This window comes from Vulpes vulpes, chromosome 15 (assembly GCF_048418805.1).
Source record: "Vulpes vulpes isolate BD-2025 chromosome 15, VulVul3, whole genome shotgun sequence".
Lineage (NCBI taxonomy): Eukaryota > Metazoa > Chordata > Mammalia > Carnivora > Canidae > Vulpes > Vulpes vulpes.
In genome coordinates, this window is record NC_132794.1 from 109,924,234 (window position 1) to 109,951,204 (window position 26,971).

The 26,971-nt window shown below is 41.0% G+C and overlaps 3 protein-coding genes across 11 annotated transcripts in view; 2 read left to right on the forward strand and 1 right to left on the reverse strand.

The window, feature by feature from the left end:
• Positions 1 to 6,085, forward strand: part of PSTK (phosphoseryl-tRNA kinase) — a 19,672-nt gene extending 13,587 nt beyond the window's left edge. For both annotated transcript variants that reach the window (XM_072740316.1, XM_026010715.2), the window contains 3 exons: positions 434 to 509; positions 972 to 1,065; positions 4,301 to 6,085. In XM_072740316.1, coding sequence (XP_072596417.1) covers positions 434 to 509; positions 972 to 1,065; positions 4,301 to 4,500 — 370 coding nt within the window. In that variant the 3' untranslated portion in view covers positions 4,501 to 6,085. The remainder of the gene's footprint in view (positions 1 to 433; positions 510 to 971; positions 1,066 to 4,300) is intronic.
• IKZF5 (IKAROS family zinc finger 5) lies at positions 5,001 to 22,036 on the reverse strand. Of its 6 annotated transcripts, none has more exons than XM_072740310.1 (5): positions 21,848 to 22,036; positions 20,190 to 20,338; positions 12,173 to 12,364; positions 10,286 to 10,468; positions 5,001 to 9,079 (listed from the first exon to the last, which is right to left on the reverse strand). In XM_072740310.1, the coding sequence occupies exons 3-5, from the start codon at positions 12,303 to 12,305 to the stop codon at positions 8,136 to 8,138; spliced, it is 1,260 nt and encodes a 419-aa protein (XP_072596411.1). In that variant the 5' UTR covers positions 12,306 to 12,364; positions 20,190 to 20,338; positions 21,848 to 22,036; the 3' UTR covers positions 5,001 to 8,135. The 6 variants fall into 6 exon arrangements, with proteins under 6 accessions (XP_072596411.1, XP_072596413.1, XP_072596414.1 ...); XM_072740312.1 differs by having other exon boundaries at positions 12,173 to 12,349; positions 21,848 to 22,034; XM_072740313.1 differs by lacking the exon at positions 21,848 to 22,036 and adding an exon at positions 21,580 to 21,691 and having other exon boundaries at positions 12,173 to 12,349.
• The window catches only part of ACADSB (acyl-CoA dehydrogenase short/branched chain), a 42,073-nt gene continuing 36,024 nt past the window's right edge, over positions 20,923 to 26,971 (forward strand). The window contains exons 1-2 of one of the 3 annotated variants that reach the window (XM_072740308.1): positions 20,923 to 21,014; positions 21,230 to 21,384. Coding sequence is in view for 1 of the 3 variants with exons in the window: in XM_026010711.2 (XP_025866496.1) it covers positions 22,223 to 22,264 (42 nt within the window). In the remaining 2 variants the exon portion in view is untranslated. Of the gene's footprint in view, positions 21,015 to 21,229; positions 21,385 to 22,114; positions 22,265 to 26,971 lie in introns of those variants that run through there. The other 2 variants (XM_026010711.2, XM_072740309.1) reach the window with 2 other exon arrangements.

A 26,971-nucleotide genomic window follows, 5' to 3' on the forward strand; every position in this document is an offset into this window, starting at 1 on the left:
AATTCTACCTCAATGCTCTGTGGCCCCTTGACCAGTAAGGAACGTGGCTACTCTACATCCAGTAAACAAGCAAAGGCCAGAAAGTACAGACAGTATCCTTCCGTAGGGACTAAAATAGACCTGTAGTAGCCTAGAGTTTAGCACTTAATGAGGGAAAACAATGTCTTTTGAAAGCTTATTGAAAGGAGTCTTAGGAAATTCGTATATTTTAGATAAGGAGAATCTTTTGCCTTATAATTTGTTTTAAGCTTCTGCATTTAGATTTTGCATGTAGAAGGTAGCTTCCAAATCATTTCGTTCTTCCCTCTTGGCTTAAGACCTTTGGGTTATAGCACGTTTATTCTTCTAGAATGCTATTTAGTATTCAAAAATACAAGTTTAAAAAAAAAAAGGTTTGATACAAGGATTTATTTTATCTCACCTTCTCTTATAGCCTGAAGTTGACTGACTTATTGCTTACTGCTTTGGAAAATCCAGTAACATATATTGAGGACAATGTGGAACAAAAGGTAAATCTTCCAGTATAGATTTAGTATAAACGGGAAGGCATGACTTTTTGAAGGAAGGTCTTTTTGAGTGGAGTGTAAAATATGAGTAAAATGTGAAAAATGCTTTGTCACTGCCTTGGCATCTCAGCAGCATTCAGCTTCTGACACCTGCCTGCAGTGGTGTACCAGCTGGTCAGAGCCGATTGACGTTATGGTGGAGTTGGTAACTTGAAACGGGCAAGGACAGGAACATTTGCACCACAGATATTGACAAACACTGGAAACGGGTTGTGTTGCTGTTGTTTCTGGAGAGCCCGTTAGTAGACATTTACCAGCACCCTCTCCCCAGATGGGACCATCTCCTAGGGAGGGACAACTGGAACAGAAAAGCCACCTTAGTTCCCCCTTTAGTCTTATCCAATACGTGTCACCCGTTAGCCATCTCTTTTGTAAAACTTCCTATACAATGTCTGTATCACATAGAAAGCGGACAGGATCATTTGCTCAACTAATGTTCTGCATCAAGCTGATCAGATGCTCCGAAGGATTGTCTCTCAGACAATGAAGGAAGCAAAAGGTATGTTGCATATTCGCATGGGGTGTAGTTGATACCACTCTGCTGCTGGTCCTGTTCTCTTGACCCTTTGGGTGGCTTATTAGTTTTCCGTCCTAATGTTTTTATCATGTTTTCAGCTTCAGTATGCAGCCTGGATATATAAAACTAAAAATTCTACCCCTAAAACAAAGTATTCATTCAGTACGTTTTTGTTGAGTGGCTACTCTGTGTGAGACTTTATTCTAGATCCTGGGGCATCAGCAGGGAACAGCACGTTATACTAAGCAGACAGCCAAATACTGGAGTATCTGCTGATGCCCTGCAGGAAAATAGAGTAGGGTAAGGTAGCAGAGAGTGATGGGAGAAGTAGAAGGTAGCTTCCAAATCATTTCATCGTTCTTCCCTACTGGCCTAAGATCTTTTTTAAAGAGTAGTGAGGAAGGCTTCTCAGCGATGACCTGTAAGCCGAGAGATGAATGAACCGAAAGAGCAAGCATAGTTATCTGGTGGCAGATCATTCCAGGCAGTGGACACAAATGCAGAAGTCCAGAGGTGAAGTTGTTTGGTATGTTCTAGAGCAGAACAGAAGCTATTGAGTCGGGCGAAGGAACCAGAAGAGGTGGTCAGGGACCACACGTCAAATTGGCAAGCTTAGCATACCATCAGTCTGATCTTGGATGCAGGATGGGCTAGTTCTAGAAAATAACCTTTAGGTTTTAAATATTGAACTCTTTGCTATATTTAAATTTTGATTCAAAACCTAACATCAGCTTAACATTTCTTGAGCTTTTATATGCCAGGTGTCTTATACATCCTATTGCCAGTCTTTACAGCCCCATGAGGTGAGTGTAATTTTACAGATGGGGACATGAAGGTTCTGGGAGGATCAAGTAACTTGCCAAAGGCTGAAGATACTTGGACAGCCTGGGTTCAGAGTCAAGGCTGACTTTAGTGAGTGCTTTCTCTTATGGTTCCCATGTCACCAGCATTGATTATATATTTTTTAAAGACTTTATTTGAGACACTGAGTGAGAGAGAGCAGAGCACAAGTCAGGGGAGGGGCAGAGGGAGAGCAAGGAGCAGACTTTCTGCTGATTAGGGAGCCCAATGTGGGCCTTGATCCCAGGATCCTGGGATCATGACCTGAGAAGGCAAATCCTTAACCAACTGAGCCACCCAGGCACCTTTCTAGCATTGACTATTAATACCTTTACAAAAGTTTAGAATGTTGAAAAAGGAAACAGAACCCTAACTATACAGTGGTTTTTATACGTTTTTTTTTATCACGATCCATAAGCAGATTTAATCTTGTATCCATAAGCAGATCTTATCTTGTACCCTAGTGTGTAGCCCAGTATATGACCACATGCATGTGTAGCAACAAGTTTCACAAAACCCTCACATGTGTAGTGAGCTCTACTGCATTCCATTTGATTTCATTTTAGAAAAACACTGCTTGCAACCTGCATCTCGCTTGTAGGTTACAGTCCAAAGCTTGAAAACTAGAGGCCTGGAACAGAAACAGCAACACAATTAGATTGGAAACAAAAACAGTTGTAGGAGTTCTCTCTCAACCATTTGCCTTTCTTGTCTTCTGAATAAAATGAAGAGAGGGGGAGAAGGGGGAAGGGACTAGGATTATGAGCTTGACTCACAGTGAGTATCTTGACTCACTTTCCGCCCATTAAAAAACGTGTGTGTGTGTGTGTGTGTGTGTGTGTGTGTGTGTGTGTGTGTGTGAAGGAGGTGCTACTAGCTTCTAGATCTATCCTTAAATTAGAAAATGAGTTCCCTTACCATCAAGAAAGTGAAGGTAACCTACAGATTGGGAAAAATACTTGCAGATCATTTATCTCATAGACTTGTATCCAAAATAGGTAAAAGACTCGCACCACTCAATAAAGACACCCCAATTTTATTTAAAAAATTTTTTTAAATTTTTATTTATTTATGATAGTCACACACACACACACAGAGAGAGAGAGGCAGAGACATAGGCAGAGGGAGAAGCAGACTCCATGCACCGGGAGCCCGATGTGGGATTCGATCCCGGGTCTCCAGGATCGCGCCCTGGGCCAAAGGCAGGCGCTAAACTCCTGTCCACCCAGGGTTCAAGACACCCCAATTTTAAAAATGGGCAAAGGGTCTAAATAGATATTTCGCCAGGGAAGATACACAAATGGCCAAACCACAAGAAAACACATTTGACATCAGTAGTCCTCAGGGAAATGCAAATCAAAACCATGATGAGATGCTAGTGCCCATCCACCAGGCCAGCCAGAATCAAAAAGTGCAAGTGGTGGTGAGAATGTGGAGAAATGCAAACCCTTGTACAGGACTGGTGGGGATGGAAAGTGGGTAGTTGCTTTGGCAAACAGCCAAGCAGATCTTCACACGATTAAACATAGTTACCATGGGACCCAGCAATCCCACTCCTAGGTTATCTGCTTGAGAGAATTGAAAACATATGTTCATATAAAAATATGTACACAAATATTTATGTCAGCATTATTCCTGGTAGCCAGGATGAACCTTTAAAACAGTACGCAAAGTGAAAGAAGCCATCACAAATGGCATATTATTGCTTGAGTCGGTCATGTGAAATCGAGAGCCACGCTAGTACATTAGTGGTTGCTTAGGGATTTGGGGTCGGGTGGGGGACAGGGTGGGAGGGTGGGAGCTAATGCAGGGTTCTGAGACAATGAGGTGTTCCCAGATGGATGTGGGGATAGGTGCACGTATCTGCAGGTATACTGAATCATACTTTAGAGGAGTAAAGTGTATGGTATGCAACTTTCATCTCAATAAAGCTGTAATAAATCAATCACATTACCCACATGACTCGTGGCTGCTGGTTTGAATAGGGGCAGAACATTTTCATCATTGTAGAAAGTTATAGATGGGACAACTGCTCTAGAGGTTATTTATCAGTTTCAAAACAAATTGTCATCTTTCAGTTCTCCTTTTTTGCCTACCTGTTAGTTCAAGAAGATTCTAAATCAACTATCTTGTCAGACAACAACAAAAATCCTTTTCCGGCTTCTTTTCTGCTCATGCATTTCATAGCCAGGTATTGGAAAGATTGGTTGTCACGTCAGTGTGACCCTGTCTCTATAGCTCTATAGTACCTCTACTTGACTGTGATTATTAACATAATAAGCTGATTGGTTTGTCTGAAGTATTCAAATTCATTTCCTGATGTTACTAGACAGCCCAACTTGATTACACAAATAATTTGAGTATCTTTTCATTTTAGATGAACAAGTGCTTCCTTTCAACTTGAAGCTTCTAGCAGAAGAACTCAACAAGCTCAAAGCAGAATTTTTGGAAGATCTAAAACATGGAAACAAAAAATACCTGTGCTCTCAAGAAACCGTCCACATACCAGATATTATTTCTTTTTTTCATTATGAGAAAGATAACATTGTCCGGAAATATTTTTCAAAGCCACATTAAAACTTCTGAACTTCCAATCAAATGTCCAATTTTGGTTAAGATTATGTGAACTAAAATTGTTTTGTGCTACTAGGTGGTTTCTCACCAAATGACATGAATTGCCAAAGACTTATTAAAAAAAAAAGTAACCTTCCACCCTAAAGATTTGTCATAACAGAAATTACCTCAGTCACTTGGCAGACGTGACATGGGTAATTAGGCATCAGAAACAGGCTTCCTCATGTGTGTCAGAACCCTCAGGGTAGGGCTGGTGGGGACAGGGGTCTTGTTGAGTGGATCCTCAGGAAAGCAGAAAGTAGGAAGGAGACAAGATGTGGATGCAAGGAACCGTTTTTGTTAACTCATGTGACCGGTATTCTCATGGGTAAAGCGTTCTACAAATTCAAACCAATGTAGCCATAAAACCTGCTTTTTTAATTATTATTATTAGCAGTTTACATACTGGAAAATTACTTAAAAATTGGATCCTAGCTTTCAAAGAAGAAAAATCGAGATCAACAGAAAGTGTTATTTTTTTTATTTATGTATTACAAAAGCAAAGCTTCATTCACAATAGGAACGACAGACTAGATATAGTTATTTCAGCATTGAACTGCTCTCTGGAATCCCTAAACAATATAGTGTTTTGCAACCATACTCGAGTTTTAGGTTTTGCATACAAAATATGTTCTTTACATCAAAGTACATATTAACAAAAACAAGTTCTAGAAATCATATACCCTCTAAGACTATATAATGAAAAAGTCCTTAGCAGGGAATTTTTTTTTTTTAAATAATATATCCACTTGATAAATATTTTTGTAGAACTTAAAATGAGGTTTATCTCAACATTTTTAAAGTAATATTCCCTTTGTCAAATAATTCTGCAGATGAATGGCAAACACTTATTTCTAAAATGAAATAGCACTGGAAAATATTCAAAGTAAAAGTCTAGCCTTTACTTGAATTTCAAGAAGTTGCAGCTACATACTATATTAGTAAAATCTGAAATGAAATTATTCCCTGTTAATCTCTTCACAGTTTCTTAAAAAAATATTAGTGGAGATAAATTATCTACCAACTTTAAAAATCTAAACTTATGTTCACTGAACAAAAATACATTTAGTTTCAGAACATTGCCTGTTAACAGCAAAGTACTATAAATAGTTCATGTTCAACTTTTCCTAGCAGCTCATTTCTATAAAATATTTGATTAAAAATAAAATGGGAGAAACATATTCAACACTTAATGGAAGATAGTATCTTTCCATGTATAAAATTTAACTCACAGAAAATTTAAATAAAATCCTAAAATCTTTTTAAAAATACACTACTAAAAAAGTTTATAAGGTAGATTTGATTCAAAGACTTTAGTGCATTTAGAATTAATTGTAGCTCTCAAGCATTGCCACCTTTGGAATACCAACTGTGCTCTTTTAAGTCATAGGAAAATTAGAATTATACATTCTAGTTTATAATTATGAAAAAAGAGATTTTGTTTAAATTAAAAATGTACCTTCAAACATCTGTCTTTAGTTGCCAGAAAAAAAAGTGTTTGTCACTATTTGGCTCAGAATATAGAGTTAATAAACTGGTTTTAACAAGAGGGTTCTTTCTCTTTAATGAAAGCTTTCATTTTCTATCTTCGGGTATTGCTTTTATGTGAAGAATAAAAGAAGGAAGAAAATAATTACAAAAGCTTCCAAATGACAGCAACCTGTTTCTTTCTGGCAATAAATAAATACTAGAGCCAAGTTCCACATTTGGAAATGGTTGCATTCAAGCTGATCTGAGCAATGAGTGATTTAAGCAACAAGAGAAACAACGGTAGATTCAGAAGCCTCAGATTTGACAAGGAAGAGTTATTTATAGTTTGGACAGACTCCTTGCTGCTCTTTGAACAATGCTGTTGAGGTTAGTTTCGATTGATATTAAACAAAGAGAACTCATTTTAATGGCTTTCTAGCATTTGGAAGAGAGGGCAGGAGCTCCATTAAGTTGGCACATGGGGATTTTGCAGACGCCTACCTTTCCATTCACAATAGGAACTACACACTAGATACAGTTATTTCAGCATTGAACTGAGTGAAGCTCTTTTTTGCTTAATAAATGCTTCATAGTTAGAATATTCTCTTTAAGAAGCCAATTAGTAACACTTTCAAGATTTGAACCAAATTAAAAATGAAAATTTTGTAAAGTACACAGAAACCAACAGTTAGTAACAATATATTTTATTGTTTGACCAAGCTCTCTTTAGAGTAAGCTAGTTATTACACAATATAAAAACAATAGCCTCCTATTCAAAATTATTCTAGATTTAGCAAGTCTTATTTTTGTAAACAAATTAAATATCACATTTAAATGCATTTTATATCTATTTTCCCACTTTTGTACCCTTTCCTACTAAGGCGACGATTCAGTCTCCACATAGTTCTGTACATGAAAAACTGACAGCTGCAAATAAGCATTACAAATTGAATTCACAGAAAATATTTTAAATGGCCAATTCTAGAGGGAAAACCAGGATTTGTTTTGGACACGTTCTCATTTTTTTAAGTGTTACACTTCACCATTCTATTTTCCCATGTGTTTCTATAACCACCTCTTCTTGGAAATTACAGGCAGTAAATAGATAGAAGGCAGGAAATGGAAACTTCAGAGATTTTTGTTTTTCTTTTGAAGGACTGCATTTCCGAGGAGTAAGATGGAGGACTCCCAGTGTACCTCTTTGGTCATCAAAGGAATAGGAGGAAGAACAGATTCTCAGTATACTTATCAACCTCACCTGACACAAATGATGTCAGAGTGAAGAATTTAAATGAAAGGTTCAAAAAAAAAAAAAAAGGTATCTTTATAGATAATCCTCTGATATTTCTAGCATTCTCATGTGGTTTTTTACAATAAACCAGAATAAAAAGAACCCAATAGAAAACTGACACATATTTAAACTAGAAATTGAATAAACAGGTATTTTAAGTATTAAGCCACTTTTTCAATTTCGTTTTCATTTCTTTTCAAAACTTTTACCTCATATTTTTGTAACTTTAAAAAGAATGACCTGTTTTACATTTCCCCGTATGGGAGGAAAAAAAAGAAGGATCTGCTACAATAAATAGCTCTGTGACTATCAGGTGAAATGAAAGTGCTGCGAACGCTCAGCAATGTGAATGAAACAGCACGCCGACAAAGAATGAGGTTAAAGGCAATTCTACGAAACACTGAAATAAACTGCTAACAGACTTTGTAAGAGACAGTTATTCCACCATGCTGAAATATGGCAGAAATAATATCTAGCTGCAATGTATATGTTGAAATACCAAGAGTATCAGTAAGCTCTGAAGCTTTTGTGGACCATAAATATGGGAAATTTAAATGAATACCTGTTGGGATTATGATTGCACTCCAATTCTCAACTAAGTGAAAGGGAAAAATAGACACCAATGTGTCTCACTGCTCTAATACATAAATGAGCCTGACCAGATTTTTATGGAAAAAAAAAATCGTTTCCACCGTCAAACTTATATTCTATAAATATACTGACTTTAAATTAGCAGTCACCTAATTAGGAATAAGCCCCACCCCCCCCAAAAAAATACAATAAACAAAACTATAAAACACCAAAAGGTAAAACCAAGTAAAGCATAATGTGATTATTCTCAGTGTTGGTTATGTTGTCCCCTTGCAAAATGACAGGCAAAATCATACTTGTTTTTACATTTGCAACCACATATGTTACACTGAAAAGGATTTTCATACCCATGGCATCCCATGTGAATGGTGTAAAGGATATTGTCGGCAAAGTACATATCACAGTGCTGGCAGTGGTGTAGAAGCTGCGGATCCTGGACAGGCAGGGTCGGAGCCGGGGTGCTCGGCTGGCTGTTCCCTATGCTGGGAGTACTCGTGTGGGCACTTGGTTCACTGCTCGGACCTGCCACTGGACTATAGTTCCTCTGACTATGTGACGGCCGAGGCTCAGGGCTTGTGGGAGAGGAGCTCTGAGGAATACTCGCTGACACGGCAGCAACCACTGCTTGGGCAGACGGCTGCTGCATCATGAAAGGCTTCTCGTCGGGGCAGGGAACTACATCAGGAGATGCAGGGTTTTGGTTTTCCGGTGGCAAACTAGACAACTGTCCTGCCAGGGTTGAGAGCTGATTTAAGGGGTTGTCAACCATGAGTTCTTGGGGGTCTCTTGGTAGGCCACCAGTTGATGTGGGTTTTGCCATACTTTCATAGGAGTCAGTCTGGATATTTGGGATTTCATGGGTAAAATCGTTAAGGTAGTCTGGCTTCTGAACCACCATGGAAGGTGGACTTAAGTTGATTAATGCTCTTCTGCTATAGCCCAGATTGCTTGTTTTCTTCTGTAAAACTCCCCACATTTTCTTGCTGCTTAAGGAAGACCTAGTACCTTTAATTGGTACCATTTTATGCTTGCGCCTTCGATGATGGGATAGGTTACTTCGATCACTGCAGCGGAAGGAACATAATTCACATTTGTATGGTTTTTCTCCTGTATGGGAACGCATGTGGGCTTCCAGATGACGCTCGTAAGCAGATGCAAATGGACATAAGTGACATCTATGAGGTTTCTCACCTGTTTAAAAAGAAAAATGGGGGAGAAACTGCAAGAGTAGTTCATTTATGGAAAGTTTCACGTTTCATCCATTCATTAGACTTAGATATTGATCAGATTTCTTTGCAAAGAAACCTGTCACCTTAAATACAGCTTAAGAACTCATCAGCAACAATATGAGATATACAGATACAAGATATACTCTATTAGTCAATAATATAAAAATTGTTATGGCTTCAACTGGCATTTGGGGAAAGAACAGCAAAACTGACAATATTCCCTACATAATAATGACTATATAAAGCATGCCTCACTTATGTATTTATGTACACATCCATACATGAAACACTTCTTCATACGTATTCACACACAAACACAAATACCCCTTCCTCAGGGAAAAATACAAAAACCTTTTCTAAAAAGTTCTTCTATTAAATAGAAAGCTCAAAATGGAAATGAACTTCCCAGTCCAAGTATGAATTATGCAAAGTGTCCCTTCAAAATGGCTAGTGCTTCACCTCTACCTTCTCTCCTCTTCAGTTGCCGAAAGGGACAATTTTAGTGCCATTAGCTGAAAATGGCACACATATGTAATGTAAGTATTTGGAATAGGAGATCTGGAGTCATTAATGTAACAAATAAGTACTGAGTACTTACTATGGGTCAGATGCTCTGTTAGGGTCTATGGGCACAAAAATGGCCCTGACACAAGCCCTGTCCTCAAATGTTTTCAGGCCACCACGACACAGCATGAAAACCCAAAGGGCACACAGGTAGGACTGATCAGGTCCTGGGCCAGAGCAGGGAGTAGTTAGGAGGGTTTCTCAGAAGGGGAGATGGCTAAAAAATGAGCGCTGGGGATTAGCAGCTGTATAAAAGCTTCGTCCCTGGTGGACAACTGAAATATACTTAGTAAGGATAAAAATAAAAACATTTTCTCACTTCACACTACCTTCAGCATTAACAAAGAAGCAGACAGATATTGAAAGATCATGTGAATCAAGAAGATGGCTAAGGAAGAGGAAGTTCCAGAAGGCGCCTTAATTCCTATTTGTATGTTTTTACGGCACTATTTTGAAAAAATGGAGTAACTTCCCCATTTAATCATACCTTCTATCAACCTTCAATTTTAAACTATCAGAACTATTTATACATCAGATCAACCTGCATTCCTTGGCCCCTCTCCTGCCCCCAAAGAAATGCCTTCTCCAGCCATTTTTCCATTACCTGTGTGGATTCTAATATGTTCAATAAGCCGGGCTGTTCCTTTGCTGGCATAGTTGCAGTACCGACACTTGAGCTTCCCATCAAAGGTCCTTTCAAACCCGTCTACTAACATTCCTGAGTTTTCATCCAGGGAAACTTCAACAGATGGGTGATCGAGTCCATTTTGATCACCATCTGTTCCAGCTATAAACAAAGTGTAGCAAAAGAAATTATGCATTGCAGAATCAACTCCATTTAGCATTTTAGTCTTGAGTGGTCTTGAGAAAATATTTCATAAATTGATAATTTAACACAAAAGCTAAGCTCAGAAAATACAGATTTTCTGAACAGAGGTTAATTTCATACCAAAGCAGTATTCCGTTGAGAACCTTTTATAGGGGAACCTCCAATTACACATAAATTTTATCAGACCTCAACATGCTTTTGAAGAAGAGAAGAGGGTATTATCCTCATTTGACAGGTGTAGAAAACATAGGGCAGTAATGGCAAATAGTAATGGCAAAATTATAAACGTTTAAGATTCTAGCCACTTCTACAAGTATTATAATTAGCAGTCAAGATAATTTCCCCAAATCCTAACTCAGTTTACTGTAGTCTAAAGCAATTAATGTTGAGCTTTGCACTGTTTCATTTGGTTTATACACATGTTCTAGATTCTGGGATGCATTTAAGATCTTAAAATTCTAACAGCGTGTAAAAGGAAGATACTGTATCTGATACCTCTGAATGTTAGAACTGTAAGAATCTGAAAACTAAAAGATGTTTGTCTAGTCCTTTGTTTTTAATTTAACCCAACTACTTCTTTATCCATATAAAGAAACTGAAGGGGCAAGTGCTCATAACCAAGAAAAGCAGCCAAGCAGTGGGTACTACATCCCTGGTATTAAAACACAGATTCTTATTCAGTAGAATCTGTAGTGGGGACTGACATTTTACACCTCTAACAACCTTCCAGGTGATGCCTGCTCTCTGCTGCTAGTCCCTGGACAACAAGGCTATAGACTATCTATGTCAGGGGTCAGCAAACTTCTCCCATTAAGGATCAGATACTAAGTACTTTAGGCTTTGTGGGCCATCTGTTCTCTATCACAACTACTCAGGTCCACTATTACAGCACAAAAACAGTTACAGAAAATATGTAAACAAGTAAGTGTAGCTACGTTTTACTAAAACTTTATTTATGGATGCTGCAGTCTGAATTTCATATAATTCGTACATATTACTCTTTTTTCCCCCAACCATTTTAAAATGTAGAAATCACTTTTAATTTGCAGGTCATACAAAAATGATTAGCAGTCCAGACTGGACCCATAGGGAGTAGTCTGTTGACCCCTGAGATACATTCAGAAATAGAGTAATAGTCTGTGTGGTAAGTAAACCAGACAAAAGTCTCTCTGTAGCAGGCTCCAAGTGGGTCTCTGCTTTCTCTATTCTGGTCCTCTGTCTAGAGAAGGAAATGTGGTCAGCCCTTTCATTTCAAGAGAAGAAACAAAAACTCCTATTGTGTCTCTGGTTTCTGATTTAATCTAATCCAGATTTCCTAATGGCCAAATCCTTTGTGTAGTGAAGCTGATGCTCTGCCTTCTGTGGGCTCCTTGTGTCTACCGTTAGCTCACAGAACTTAGACTATGGGAAGGATATTTAGAACTCCTAACCTTCCAACAGGACCATAATGCCTCCCTAGATCAGGTTAGGCCCTTGGGAAGTTTCATTCTCCCGCAACAAAAATCTGACATGTTTCAGAAGGAAAACAAATTGTCCTATTTCTAAGTAAGAATGGAATGATTCACATAAGTGAATAGTGGTCTTCACTGTATGGAAAATTAAACACAAGCATTAATATATTTGTAAGAAATCAATTATTTAATAGTATTAAAATGAGTCTACCTCCCTGAAGAGCCTCTGCTTCTTTGTCCCCACTAACTGATCCAGAAATCATGTTCACATGATGAGTCTGTTGAGTCAGATATTCTTGGAAATCTTTCACGAAGTCCAAAGGCTCTGGTTTCTTTTCACCCATCTTTGCTTTGTTTTTTTTTTCTTTTGAAGTTTAGTTTGTTATGCCTAGGGGGAAAAAAACTGAAATAATTTCACACTACTTAGGGAGATCTGGTACGTATTAAAACAACAGTGACAAAGATTACTATGTGCAAGACAATATACAAAGCAACAGAGTATATATAGTACCTGCCTTGAACTATCTTATCATCTTCTTGGTGAACTAGGGAACACAGACATAAAATTTTCAAAATTTAATATATTTAATATTTAAATAAACTAGGACTTAAACTCAGTCATAAGAGGATGGACAAAATTACAAAGACTGAAAAAAAAGAAAGTCTGTATGAAAGAAACAGGCATAGCAGCAGGGATTATCAATAAAGGAGACAGTTAAAAAAAAAAAAAAGGCTCAGTCAGGGCCAGACAAAATTTTCTGGAAGATAGACATGTTTGTTACATGTCTCTGTTGTCCAGCAGAGTTCTACTAGCCACACATAACAACAAGCACTTCAAAGGTGGCTAATACAAATGACCTGAGTTTTTTTTTTTTTTGTCTTATTCAATTGATTTAAATAGAAATAGCTATATATAGCTAGTGATTATGATTTCAGGCAGCAAGGCCCTCAAATCATAGGGTTCACATGAATGACTACTCTAGAAATAGGTGCTCTAGAAAAGGGAGTGGCAAACCTTCTCCATAAAAAGGCCAGACAGTATTTTAGGTTCTGCAGGTGATGAGGTCTCTGGTTGCAACTATTCAACTCTGTCATTATAGCTAAAAGCAGGCACAAATAATGTATAAACAAATTGAGCATAAGCAGGCCTTGGGCCAGACTGGTCTATAGGCCATAGTTTATGGACCTCTGCCTTAGAAACCCAAATCACCACCTCTGCCACTACCCATGATCCTATTCACTCTGAGAATGGGTTGGGGGGGGTGGGGTGGTAATGAAGAAAGAAAACAAAAAAATTCTGATGCTAATGTAGAGGAAAGTCTCATATGAAATATTATAATCAGAAACTAAATTCACCCTCCCATATTATGGAATTCAGAAATCAAATAACCAAAAAGTTGTTTAGTCAGAACAAGATTAAAAATAAAGTCTAGCACTTAGGAGACAAATTTCTTCCAGTAGAAATATTTTTATGCAAATGTATAAGGTCTTCTTAAATATGTCTTCTGCTATTTTTTCCCTAAATTCCAACTATTTCATGAGTAATTTCTATCTTAAAAAGTTCTCATCTTTAAAAGCCAGTAGAGTGAATCTAAAGCTAAAGATTAGTCACTTCTCAACATTTATGCTTAACTTTTTCTCAAAGCACAGCACACACACAGAAGAGCACATCAATTGTACAGGGAGAGCTCAACTAGTGTCACAAAGTGAACTGTATCCATGAAGTCTGACCCACGATGGGAACAGGTCACTAGCATTCCAGGAGCCCCCTGGTGGACCCTTCCAGTACTGTCCCCTAGAGCCAGGGCCAAGGGCTCTGCTACCCTGACTTATGATATTCCTATGTCACAGGACTTGCAATACATTCAGCTTTAGACAACGCAAAATGGTTTTTCAAAGTGCTTATGCCAATTTACACTCCTGCCCGCAATGAATAAGAACTTTGTTCTTCCACACCCTTGCTAACACGCATAGTTTTTGTCTTCTTCATTGAACCCACTCCAGAGGGTGCAAGTTAGTATCACACTGGTCTTCATTTCTTTCTTTTTTTTTCAAATTTATTCGAGAGAGAGAGAGAGAGAGAGAGAGAGGCAGAGACACAGGCAGGGGGAGAAGCAGGCTTCATGCAGGGAGCCTGATGTGGAACTTGATCCCAGGTCTCCAGGATCACGTCTGGGGCTAAAGGCAGCTCTAAACCATTGAGCCAGCCAGCCGAGCTGCCCCATTTCTATTCTTTGATAAATAATGAAGTTGTTTACTTTTCATGTTAGTCATGGAGCTACCCTCTATTTTCAGTATCTGTTAAAGTCTTCTGCTCATTTTTCTACTAGGCTTTCTTTTTTCTAATTAATATGTAACAGTTCTTTATAATATTCTGGATATGAGTTGTTTATTAGATATATATTTTTTCAGTGTCTTCTCTCACTCTTTGGTTGCCTTTTCACTTTCCTAAAGATAATCTGATAAATAGAAGTTCTTAACATAGTCCAATTTACCCATTTCTTTCCTTTACATTGAGTTGTGTCCTTGCCAATATCTTTCTTGAAATTCTCTTCCGCAGTTTCTTCTAAGAGCTTTACTATTTTTTACCTTTCATATTTGATTCTTTTTTTAAAAAAGATTTTATTTATTCATGAGAGACACAGAGAGAGAGAGAGAGAGAGAGGCAGAGACATGGGCGGAGGGAAAAGTGGGCTCCTCGCAGGGAGCCTGATGTGGGACTCGATCCCAGACCCCAGGATCAAGACCTGAGCACAACCTGAGCCGAAGACAGACGCTCAACCACTGAACCATCCAAGCGTCCCTACCTTTCATATTTTCATCTGGAATTGAGCTTTGTGTATGTACAGTGTGAGATAAGAGTCAAAATATACTTTTTTCCAGAGAGAGCCAACTGTCCTAGCAACATGCACTTCTCCATTAGACTCTATTACCACCTTCCTTTCCTAAATCAGGTGATTATAGATATGTCACCCTATTTCTAGATTCTCTATTGTTCCACTGGTCTATTTTTGTGTACTCTCACACTAATATTACATGTACCCAATAATAAAAATTTTAATATCTCAGTCGTTTAAGTCTACCCATTAAATTTTTCTTCTTTGAGAATATTTGGACTACTCTGGGTACTTTTCAGCCTGTTTTCCAAAGAAAGTGTTGTAGAGTTGAGAAATGAGAGGGCTCCACTGATGGCACATTTACCAACTGACAGCAGTAGCTTGACCAATGTTTTTTTTTTTTTTTTTAATTTTTATTTATTTATGATAGTCACACAGAGAGAGAGACGAGAGAGGCAGAGACATAGGCAGAGGGAGAAGCAGGCCCCATGCCCCAGGAGCCTGACGTGGGATTCGATCCCGGGTCTCCAGGATGGCGCCCTGGGCTAAAGGCAGGCGCTAAACCGCTGTGCCACCCAGGGATCCCTTGACCAATGTTTTAAGACCAAAACTTCTGCCTCAACTAACTGTACTCTTCTAGATATATACTAACCCTGACTATGTTCCTCCTAGAGAATGCGGTACTGTACAACAATGCAGTGATATTTTAGCAACTAATGAAGGACACAGGGCTGTTTTTTATTTCTCTTGTTTACTGGCCCCAGGTTGATTTCATTTCTGTATTTCTTGTCTTCCTCTCTGTTCACAGTTAACTTGTTCTTTATTCTGAACATATTTATCGAAATAAGAATGTGCAGAGAGCAAATTTTCATTGTTCTTAATGCAACATTTGTGAATAGTTCTTTTCTTCCCTTCTTGGAAGATGTCTAGGGGTTTTTAAAAGGTATTATTATTATTACCTCTTTTCACTGTTTTCTAGAAAGCTGAGGCCACCGAAAGTCTATCATTGGAATGAACAGAGTATTACAGTATTATGCCAAACTTACTAGCTTAAAGACTCTGAATAGAAACCTCTCTCGCTGTAATTTCTTACTTGGTAAAATAGAATAATAATACCAATGGGCAGTGGCTGGTTTAAGTTTTACAAGTATCTGTATGTAAAGTATTTCCCAATACCTGTAACATATGGCATGTTCTCAGCTATTTTTGCAGCAAAAATAGTTATACCTCAGGTCAAAACATTCCTCTGTCCCAGATTCAGTATTTTCCCTTTTTTCTATCAACAAACTCATCAACTGAGCATGGTAAAAGATCGTTTTAATGTTCTTTAGTTACAATGAAATGAACGTGGTCTACCTTGTCTCATTAATCCATGTAGTACAAATTGCAATTTCCCAAACTCGTATCTTATTTGACTCTTCTAGGTACCATCTTTTAAATCACTTGCTTTGGGCTGGCTCAAATTTCTTAATCTTAAGGATTATTTTTGGTTTCTCAACAGATTTTTTTCCGTTGCTTTTTCTCATCTTACCAGGCTTATCTGAACTCACTCTCTGCTTCCTAATCAGTTTATTACTATTTGTTCTGTGACTACTGTTGATTCTGTTCATTTGTCCTTTAAAATTTGCCCTCTGGTTAGTGGGGGAAAAAGTGAGCCAGTCAGCTTCAAAGAAAAATATTATTAAGAATAAGATCAACAATAATCTGTAGAAGAAAAAGATTAACATTAATCTATAAGATCATATCTCAACAAAAGGGAAAGGAAAGAAGGACAACAAAACACACACAGGTGGGAAACAATGCAAAAATATACATTAAAGGTATAGAGTTATAAAATGAGTTCCAGAAAAAAAGAAATGTAAACAAAAGTGAAATCGTTTTTTTAAAAAGTAACAATCAAGAAATTTCCAAAATTAAAGATCCCTTTCAGAAGGAAAAGGATCATAAAATGCAAAACAATATAAGAAAACCACTCACACATTTATTTTAAAATCTCAATGAACACAAAAAGAATATAAAACTCCCCAGAGAAAAAAAAAAAAGGCAGTCCACTCACATAAGAAAAACAATCAGAATGATATCTGAGTGCCAAAGGCAACACTAGGTTAATTAGTGTTAGAAAATAATAGACTAATCATTTATTCAAATTGGAATGTTTAAACTTCCTCAAGCCGATAAAGGCTATCTTTAGAAAATCTACACCAATTAATGGAGAAAATTTAGTTGCATTCCCTTTAGAATCAAGAACAAGACCAGGATGATTGCTATTACTACTGCTACTTAATATAATACTAGAGGAAGAGGCCTCCACAATAAAAGGAAAAAAGAAAATAAATGGTATGAGGATTGGGCCCTATAGATTGTGTTCTAATTATGAAAGTTATAAATAAGAAAGAACTCCTGGTATTTACAATGCAACTTAGCATCACTTCTTGCTAATCTATAAGAAAATTGAGACATGCTTCCACTGGAAAATATCTGAATATACTCTGGTAGGCTTCAATACAAGATAAATCTGACCAACTCCTGATTAGAAAGCCTAAGACTGCTATGGTGAAACATGTGATACTGCAGAAAAAATGCAGGAGATTGCCAGTAAGCAAGCAGAAGAAAATGGTATTTTTATACATGCATCTCAAGTTTTAAGAACACAAATGAGCCTAATTACAGAGGATGGCTGGCATATTTTGACAGTCTTGGCTATTATCACATTGTCACATTATAAATTTCACTGCGTTCTCTGCCATAAATTGTGCGGTGATTTTCAATCACAATGCATGAAGGACTTTAAAAAAACAACAACAAAATAAAGAATGCCAATGAGAAAAGGGAAGATAATATTGTAAATATAAAACAATCTGTTCTTAAATTAAGAGTTTTAAATATATTGAAATGGTTTTCAACCTCAGATATTCTGCAGTTTAAAAAATAAGCATCATTCCATCCCTAAGCATTTTTTGTGCTCACTTGACCTTCATCACATCTCTCTCACATAATCTCTTTTACACACACACACACAAACACACACACCTCGCGACAGGCCCTTACCTGAATCTGAATAGTCTCTGGTTCAAAATCCAGCTATCTCCACCTCAAGTCACTATTTCCAAGCAACAATAAGTAGAAAAAGAACAATAACTGCGGAACTATATAAGACTTCCTAATATCAAAAGAAAATAAAGGTTTTATATACAAGCCATCTTCCTGTCCTTATTGAAATAATCATTAGTCTCTGAGAATTTAATCTAAGAACTCCACAAATTAACTGAAATCCAGAGATGCCCCTAAAACACTGATAAGTTTAAAAACCTTTACAAACATACCATAAAAATCTACTTTGGGACTTCAGCAAACTATAATGTTTTTACTAAAGATATCTTTTCCAAGAGCCACAAATGCAACATCTTGGAGCCTGTTAGCCAAAAAATAACTCACATAGAATTTCAATATGTTAAGATCATATCATCAGAAAAAGAAACATATGTGAGTTCTCCCAACTTTACTGCAGATTTGGGTGGTATATTCCTAGCCTGATCTACTCTTTCTACTAAATGATATCTAATTATACCAACCAGAGAATTATTCCTATACTCTATGATTATCATTCCTTTTGCTATGCCAAAATTTCTGAGTCCTCCCTGTGATTACTCTGATTAAAGTTAAGCTGGGTCTAGTATGGGATTCCATGGGATGTAAGGCCATGTCTGTATAAACTGGATAGAATGTACCCGAACTATCTTTATACCAATAGTTTCTCCTAAATTATCCATTCAAGGCTCAAAAATAAGGTTCTCACAAAACAACCAGGGGCTACCCACACTAGTGAAGGAAAGAAGTACTTAAGAAATAAGCTTTGAGGGGCTCCTGGGTGCCTCAGTTGGTTAAGCATCTGACTTCGGCTCAGGTCATGATCCTGAGGTCCTGGGATCAAGCCCCATGTTGGGCTCCCGGCTCAGTGAAGAGTCTGCTTGTCCTCTCCCCATTGCTCATGCTCTCTCTCTCCCACTCTCTCTCTCCAATAAACAAATCAATCTTTAAAAAAAATAAAAAGGAAGCCATGATATCCCAGAAGAACATGGAAACCTCTTTATCTTTGAGCAGCTCTTTCTTTTTTTTTTTTAAAGATTTTATTGGGGATCCCTGGGTGGCTCAGTGGTTTATGGCCTGCCTTTGGCCCAGGGCGCGATCCTGGAGTCCCGGGATCGAGTCCCACGTCCGGCTCCCGGCATGGAGCCTGCTTCTCTCTCCTTCTGTGTCTCTGTCTCTGTCTCTATGTCTATCATAAATAAATAAATCTTTAAAAAAAATAAATATTTTATTTATTTATTCATGAGAGACACAGAGCGAAACAGAGAGAGAGAGAGAGAGAGAGAGAGAGGCAGAGACACAGGCAGAGGGAGAAACAGGCTCCATGCAGGGAGCCTGACGTGGGACTAGATCCCAGGTCTCCAGGATCACAACCTGGGCTGAAGGCAGCGCTAAACCACTGAGCCACCCGGGATGCCCACTTTTTTTTTTTTTTTTTTAAAGATTTTATTTATTTATTCATGAGAGACACAGAGAGGCAGACACAGGCAGAGGGAGAGCCAGGCTCCCCACAAGGAGCCTGATGCAGGACTCGATCCCAGACCCCATGATCATGACCTGAGCCAAAGGCAGACATTCAACCACTGAGCCACAGAACTTAAAACTATTCTCTGACTTTCCTTGGTTTCTGATAAAGGATTTATTTGTAATGAAGTCTTCTGACACTACTTCTTCAATCTCACATTATAAATGGGAAGTTGCTGACACACACACACATACCCTCTTAACCAGGAACTAACAAAACAGGCATTGTGATGTGAATTAGAAGACAGCCACAACTATGAAAGAGCAGTGACACAGGAACTCTCTATAACCTACTTTCTTCCCAACGTCGATCTTTTTTAAAAGCTATGGGAGAATTCTGAGAACATGATTAGGGAATAGAAGATCTATTTTATTCACCTACCATTTGAGGGTTACTAACCATAAGGTAGAACACTAAGCAACTAACTTATGTAATAACTTAATTTGGCCGTTAGGTAGGCCTCTACAAATAAAGTGACTGCAGTTCAATAGGTGTGCTTAATTTATAGCCCAATAATTATGGTCAAAGATTTATTCTGCCATAGAATACACGTCAATGGAAAAGCCTGATAAATGAGGACTGATTAGTATAAAGAGCAACATGGTCCTTCAAAGACAATTAGAACACATTTCTCTGATTACAGAACTGTCCAAAAAAAAAAAAAAAAATTCCTTGAACGCAAAAAGGGACATTATGAGGCTTTGAGAAATCAGAAAACATAACACAGAAGTAAAATACAAAGTCAGAAGATATCCAAAACAGAAGCTACACATTCTAACCTTTTCACCCCAAATCAGTTCCTCCTTTTTCTTGCCACTCCAACATTGATGAAATGTAGAGTAATCGAAATTTACTCTGGAGACACACCAAGGGACTCCAAAAGGCCATGGAGGGAATTTCAACTAAAATTGAAAAGCCATACAGAGGTCTGCAAAGAAAAGCACACCACGAATCAAAACCTTTATGAGAAAAAGTTAATTCGCATCTACAGGTTTAACAAGCTACGAAAAGAACTTCTACCAATTTTACCATTACCAGAAAAGAAAACTAATATAACAGGTGATTGGAGAACAGAGCAACAGGTTCACTTCATCAAAAGTCCCCAAGCATCACCAAAGAATAATAACACGCACCAATCTGACTCCCCTCCCCTCTTCTGGTGGATCTGTGAAGATTTCACTTTTGGCAAGCTCTTAGTATCTTTCTTAATTCAAGTTATTAATCTCATTTGTGCACAATATCGTACACTCACAAGGGTCAGCCTCAGTACTGCCCAACTAGAATTGCATTAAAACAACGTGCTAGCCTTGCAGGGAAACACTTGTGGGAAAGGCTTAAAAAGAAAACCTCTAGGCATCCCCCACAAGGGAACATTTGATTCCCATCTTTATTATGCTTTCTATCGCAATCCCAAACACAGGGTCTTCCAGGAACCAGTCTGAGCTCCGCCCCCCCGGGGGGGGGGGTTAAAAATACAAAACATTTCCATTCCCTGGAACGATTTCCCAACAATAACCTGTTAGCTGTGTGGAAGGCACATCATAAATTGAAATTAAGTGGAATTTCAGACCGTCAGTCCGGACGTTTTTCCATTTTGTTTCCAAGTAAGTTCTGTCTCTCCTGAACATGAAATTCCATTAGAAGTCACAATTTAAAGCGCCCGTTTCTCCTCCTCCCGCTCGTCACTCCTCGCTGGGGTTCCTGAACCGCACACAAGGCGGGGGGGGGGGGGGGGGGGGGGCACACACACACTCTAAACGGGCCACGTGGTTGTCAGCAGTAGCTAGAACTGGTTTTTAACTTCATTTCAAATTCACAGTTGCAGAGCCCTTGGTGGGTGCGCGGCTTGGCTACCCGCACTCCTGGTTTATGAGCCCGAAGAGGTGTTTGCTGCGAAGCCCTCCCCAGACCTCACATCTCCGCGGAATTGGAGGGGGCACCAGCAGCAGAAGCTAACCCAGGCGGGACCATCAGGTAAACAAACGGAGATTTTAAAAAGTCCTCCCGAGGAGCAGCCCAAGACTGGCGTCGGGGCAGCATCCTCATCAGCATTCGGAGCACCCAGGAGCCCCGCGCCTCCGCCGAGCCCCAGGACCCGGGGCCGGGCGAAGACGCGACCCCGGGGGGACCCCACCCCCCACCCCCGCCCCCGCCCCCCCCCACGACCACCTGTCAGAGCGAGAGGCAGTCCCTACGCGGGCGTCTCCAGCCCCTGCCCACAGGCGCCGCTCCCTCGGGGCTCCCGGAACCGACCGACAGCACACTCCGCGCTCGGGCCGGGAACATCCCGGGTCGTGACCCTGCCGACCCGCCGGCCGGCCGGCCACGCCCAACCCTCCGCCGAGACTGACTCCCGGCCCCGAACCCCGGCTCTCCCCTCCTCCTGCCGCTCCTTCTTCTGTGTCGCTGCCGCCCGAGCCGGAAGCCCGCTACTTACCACCGGACCACCGCACCGAGTAACTCCCACTGCCTTGTTTAACGCCGCTGCCGTCGCCGCCGCCGCCGCCGCCGCCGCCGCCGCCGCCTTCGTCACCACCGCCGCCGCCGCCGCCGCCGCCATGTTTGTTGTGTCTCCGACTCTCTTCCCGCCCCGCTGCCTCCTCCAAGTCTCGCGTGAGCAGGACGTAGGGCAAAGGCGGAGAGGGGGCTGTGTGTCTCTCTTGGGGTTCCGTAGGCGGGAAGGGGCGGGGCCGGGAGGCGTGTTGGGGGCGGGAGGGGGCGGGGCCGGGCTCTGGCTCCGCCCCCGCGCGCTGGCGCCGGGCCCGGAGGCGCGGAGCAGCGACTTCGCGGGTTGGCAGGGCCGCTTGGGGTCATGGAGGCGGCGGCGGCGCGGCTGCTGCGCGGAGGCGCGCTGGTGAGTGCGTTGGCGGCGGGGGCTTCTCCTAACGGGACCCGGGGGCCCCCGAGCTCCCTCCAGGCCTCTGGCGGAGCAGGTCCCCGCTCCTGTGCGGAGGGCTGGGCTGGGCTGGGAGTGCGGGCAGCTGGCGAGAAGGGGGGTGGGAGCTGTTCTAGAAGCTTCGGAGCCGCAGCCGGAGCCGGAGCCGCAGCCCTGGGTGGCGTCGGAGACCCGCGCGCGCCCTGAGTTCTCCGCGAGCCGTCGGGCCCTGGGAGCCCCGGAGCCCGGGGTCTTTGGGGGCATTGTGCAGAGACGTGTCCCCTCCGATGCCACGTGCCCCCCGCTATCCCATTTCACCCCCACCTCCCGATTTTATCTAAAAAGGCAGTCGAAACGCAGGCACGGGCTCTCCGAGCAGAGCGTTTGCTGCCCTGCCCTGTCCTCTCTCCTGCAGCCCCTGCTCCAAAGTTAGGAAGCGCCCCTGGAGATGGTCAGACCTACCGGCCCGTCCGGGGATGGGGATCCCCTCTGCCCCGTATCTGCTGCCCGCGGGCCCAGCATCTCCCGTGGGCGAGCTCACCCCAGCTCGGGGGTGCGCATTCCCCGAGCACGAGCGTCCTTGCACTTGAGATGACACCTGCCTCCCAGGAGTAGTCACCTGTTGCACCTAATTCTGCACTCCCGGCTGCCCCAAAAGCGCAGACAAAACCTTTGATGGGTTTTGTCAGGATCTCCACTGTTGAGCTTGCTTTCCCCAACACCCTCACACCCTTCCATACGCTCCACTTCTTTAGCAACTTGACCTCTGCTTAGCTGTAAACTTTTACCTCCTTCGTATCTGCTCAGAGGAGTTAAAAGGCCCTTCAGACTACAGTTTCAGTGAGTGCTGTGCCCAGAGGCAGGACTCTTTTTTTTTTGTTTTGTTTTTTGTTTAATTAGAGGTAATTAATGTTATTTGATTGCTTTACAGGCTTGAGCTATTAAGAAAATTACTGAAGTCGTAATTAGTATATTGTTGCAAAGAAGTGAGTCTTTTTGGTATTAGTACTGTTTTATGATTTTTTTTTTATGAGTTGAGCAAAGATAATTACTAGGGCCTCACAATTTGACTCTTGTTTTAGAGCCAGCAGTTATACTGATCACGTGCTGTGTGGCAGATGTTCTTGGTGCTCTACCTGTGACATCTCGTTTAATTCCTTTTTTCTTTTTTTAAAGATTTCGTTTGTTTATTTGAGAGAGAGTGAGCGAGAAAGGGCACACGTGACGGGAGAGGCAGAGGAAGAGGGAGAAGCAGACTCCCCGCTGAGCGGGGCCTCTATCCCAGGACTCTATCATGACCTGAGCCTAAGGCAGAGGCTTTTTTTTTTTTTAATAATAAATTTATTTTTTATTGGTGTTCAATTTGCCAACATACAGAATCACACCCAGTGCTCATCTGTCAAGTGATAAGGCAGAGGCTTAACCCACTGAGCCACCCACTTAATTTCTTACTGCCACTTACACAATGTCAGCTAATCTGTTGGCTGCAGAGGCTGATGCTGTAGAAGATCAGGTAACTTGCTCAGCATCACTCAGCTGGAAAGTGATAGAGCTGGCGTTCAAATTCCAGTTTGATGCTAACCTTAATGCATTACTGCCTCCCCTTCTTTGGAGATAGTGGAGACCTATTTTATTTGGATTGGTTAGTTTATTAATAGGGGCTTATTGTCCTTCATAGTTTTTAAAGCTCGTTTACATTAATTAGCTGATGTAATTGATGGGTTGTTGACTATAGCACCCAGGTTAGGAATGTGGGTTTTGCAACCTGAATACTTGGGTTTGAATACAGGCTCTGTCACTTACTAGCAGTATAATCTTGGACAGGTTACTTAATCTCTGTGGCTCTTAGTTTCTTAATCTATAAAATGGGGAGACCAATAGCCCCTAGCTATAGGGGGATGTGAGACACTTAAAATCATGCCTGATGAGGGGATCCCTGGGTGGCTCAGTGGTTCAGCGCCTGCCTTTGGCCCAGGGCGTGATCCTGGAGTCCCGGGATCGAGTCCCGGGATCGAGTCTCACATCGAGCTCCCTGCATGGAGCCTGCTTCTCCCTCTGCCTGTGTCTCTGCCCCCCCCCCTCTCTCTATATATGTATATATATATCATGAATAAATAAAATCTTAAAAATCGTGCCTGATGAAAGGTCAGTTGTCATTAAATGTTAGTTCTTACTGCCATGCATGAGGCATCTTCTGATATGGCAGATATAATAAGGACTTTGAACAGTTACCTTTTACCTTTTTTTTTTTAAGATTTTATTTATCTATGAGAGACAGAGAGAGAGAGGCAGAGACACAGGCAGAGGGAGAAGCAGCCTCCATGCAGGGAGCCTGATGTGGGACTCAATCCCGAGACCCCAGGATCACGCCCTGGGCCTAAGGCATGTGCCAAACCGTTGAGCCACCCAAGCATCCCATAGAAGTTTCTCTTTTAATGGAGAGTTTAGAACTATATCCAACAAATCTGATATTATGTAGGTGTGGTACAAACCCCAGGGGTTTCACGGTCTGCCTGTAGGTTCAGAGGAAGGAACAATGATCAGGACCATTAGGGGGGAGAGAGGTTCTTCAGGAGCTGGGTTTAGGTTTTAGGAGAAGAGAATAGGGAAAACATGGTAACAAAAGGAGACTGGGAGTTTTAAGAGTGTTGGAGTTTATCCTTTGGATTGTCAAAAGCCATTGAAGGTTTTGAGTCTTGGAGCTAAGCAATCAGCTATGATCTAGTTTTATTGCTGTCACAGCAGGTGGTATGGAGGGTAGAGAATTCCAAAGTAGGGCTAATTTTGGTTCCTCTCAAAGATAAATGGAGGGCGACTGGGTGGCTCAGTGGGTTAAGTGTCTGCCTTGGGCTTAGGTCACCCTGGGATCAGGCTCCGAGCCAGGCTCCCTGCTCTGTGGGGAGAGGCTTTTTCTCCCTGTCGCCCATGCTCGTGCTCTCTCACTTTCTCAAGTAAACAAAATCTTAAAGAAAAAAAAAAGATCAATGAAAAGGAAGAATTTACTGAGGATTTACAAAAGACCAGGGAAAGCATTTTATATCCACCCGATAGACTCTTATTAAGCAGGAGTCAGTGGCTTCATTTCACAGATGAGGACCTGGGAGGCGGTGGTAGGCATGCTCTGTGTCACCCGGGAGTCAGGCCACTGCTTGGGCGCTCCACCACGCTTGCCTTCTCAGAAGGGTTCAGTTGTCCCTGCAAATGCATTAGAACTAACCTGTCCATTTTGTTTTTTTGTTTTGTTTTTTTTTTTTTTTTTTTTTTTTTTTTTTTTTATTTATGATAGTCACAGAGAGAGAGAGAGAGAGGCAGAGACACAGGCGGAGGGAGAAGCAGGCTCCATGCACCGGGAGCCCGACGTGGGATTCGATCCCGGGTCTCCAGGATCGCGCCCTGGGCCAAAGGCAGGCACCAAACCGCTGCGCCACCCAGGGATCCCAACCTGTCCATTTTGATTGGGCAACCAAATTTGTGAGGAATTGACCGGGCCACCTTTTGTTCCAAAACATTTTAAGCCACTTGATATTTTGCAAGAGATCATTTTTTAAAAAATACTCTTCATAAAAAATATTCTTCATAAAAAATATTCTTGATGTAATATTATTCAGTTAATCTTATAAAGGTCTTTTTTTTTTAGACATATGTGGCCTCTGGACGGTGAGAGCTTAGTACACGCAGAAGCAGAAATTGTTCACGTGGGCAGCCCAGGTGGCTCAGCGGTTTAGCGCTGACTTCAACACAGGGTGTGATCTTGGAGACCCAGGATCTTGTCCCATGTCGGGCTCCCTGCATGGAGCCTGCTTCTCTCTCTGCCTCTGTCTGTGCCTCTCTCTCTCTCTCTCTCTCTGTGTGTGTGTGTGTCTTTTGTGAATAAATTAATAAAATCTTTAAAAAACAAAAACAAATTGTTCATGTGCCATAGCCGGATCCCTGGAGCCAGAGTGCTTGAGTTTGAATCCTCTCTGCCACCTCTTAGCTGGACAACCTTAAGACAGGCTGCTGCCCCATTCTGTACTTCTGTCTCCTTTACTACAAAGTGGGGAGAACAGGAGTATTGAGGGAGATGTTAGATGTCAAGCGCTTAACACAGCTCTTGGCACATAGGAAATACTCAGCAAAGGCTCACTGTTAATACAGGCAGCATCCATTACCAGTAACTGGGAGGACGGGGTGGGGTGATTTTGCTCTATGCAGAGAGGTCTCTGATCAGTCTCAGGGGTGTGCAAGTTTACATCAGGGTCTTTGGCCTCAAGGAAATTACATTTTTAATTGGAGAGACAAGGTAGATGTGTTAAGAAGTGCCAGTAGGAACAGTAGAAGATTTTATTTATTGCCAGCGTTAAAATAAATAGCCTGGACAGATGGGCTTATGGAAGGAGAGGTTGGAACTGTGCATCATAAAAGGGGATGGCTTAGATTTAGGTAAAGCAACAGATTGGTGGACATTATAGGCCAAGGAGATGCGTGAACCACAGTGTAGATGTAGGAATGTACTGCGCTTGTCTGAGAAATAATTATTCTAGGATTGCTGATGTGATGTTTGCAGGTTGACAGAGTGAGTTTATTTATTTATTTATTTATTTATTTATTTATTTATTAAGATTTTATTTTTATTTATTTATGAGACACAGAGAGAGAGAGGCAGGGACACAGGCAGAAGGAGAAGCAGGCTCCATGCAGGGAGCC

What these genes read in the sequence shown, in the direction of transcription:
- IKZF5 (XM_072740310.1), bottom strand. Translation starts at nt 12,305, where the DNA reads ATGGGTGAAAAGAAACCAGAGCCTTTGGACTTCGTGAAAGATTTCCAA. An exon ending in AGCAGAGGCTCTTCAGGGAG is followed by an intron (nt 10,469 to 12,172) that starts GTAGACTCATTT and finishes CTTTGTTTATAG; the next exon opens with CTGGAACAGATGGTGATCAA. An exon ending in ACATATTAGAATCCACACAG is followed by an intron (nt 9,080 to 10,285) that starts GTAATGGAAAAA and finishes CTTTTTAAACAG; the next exon opens with GTGAGAAACCTCATAGATGT.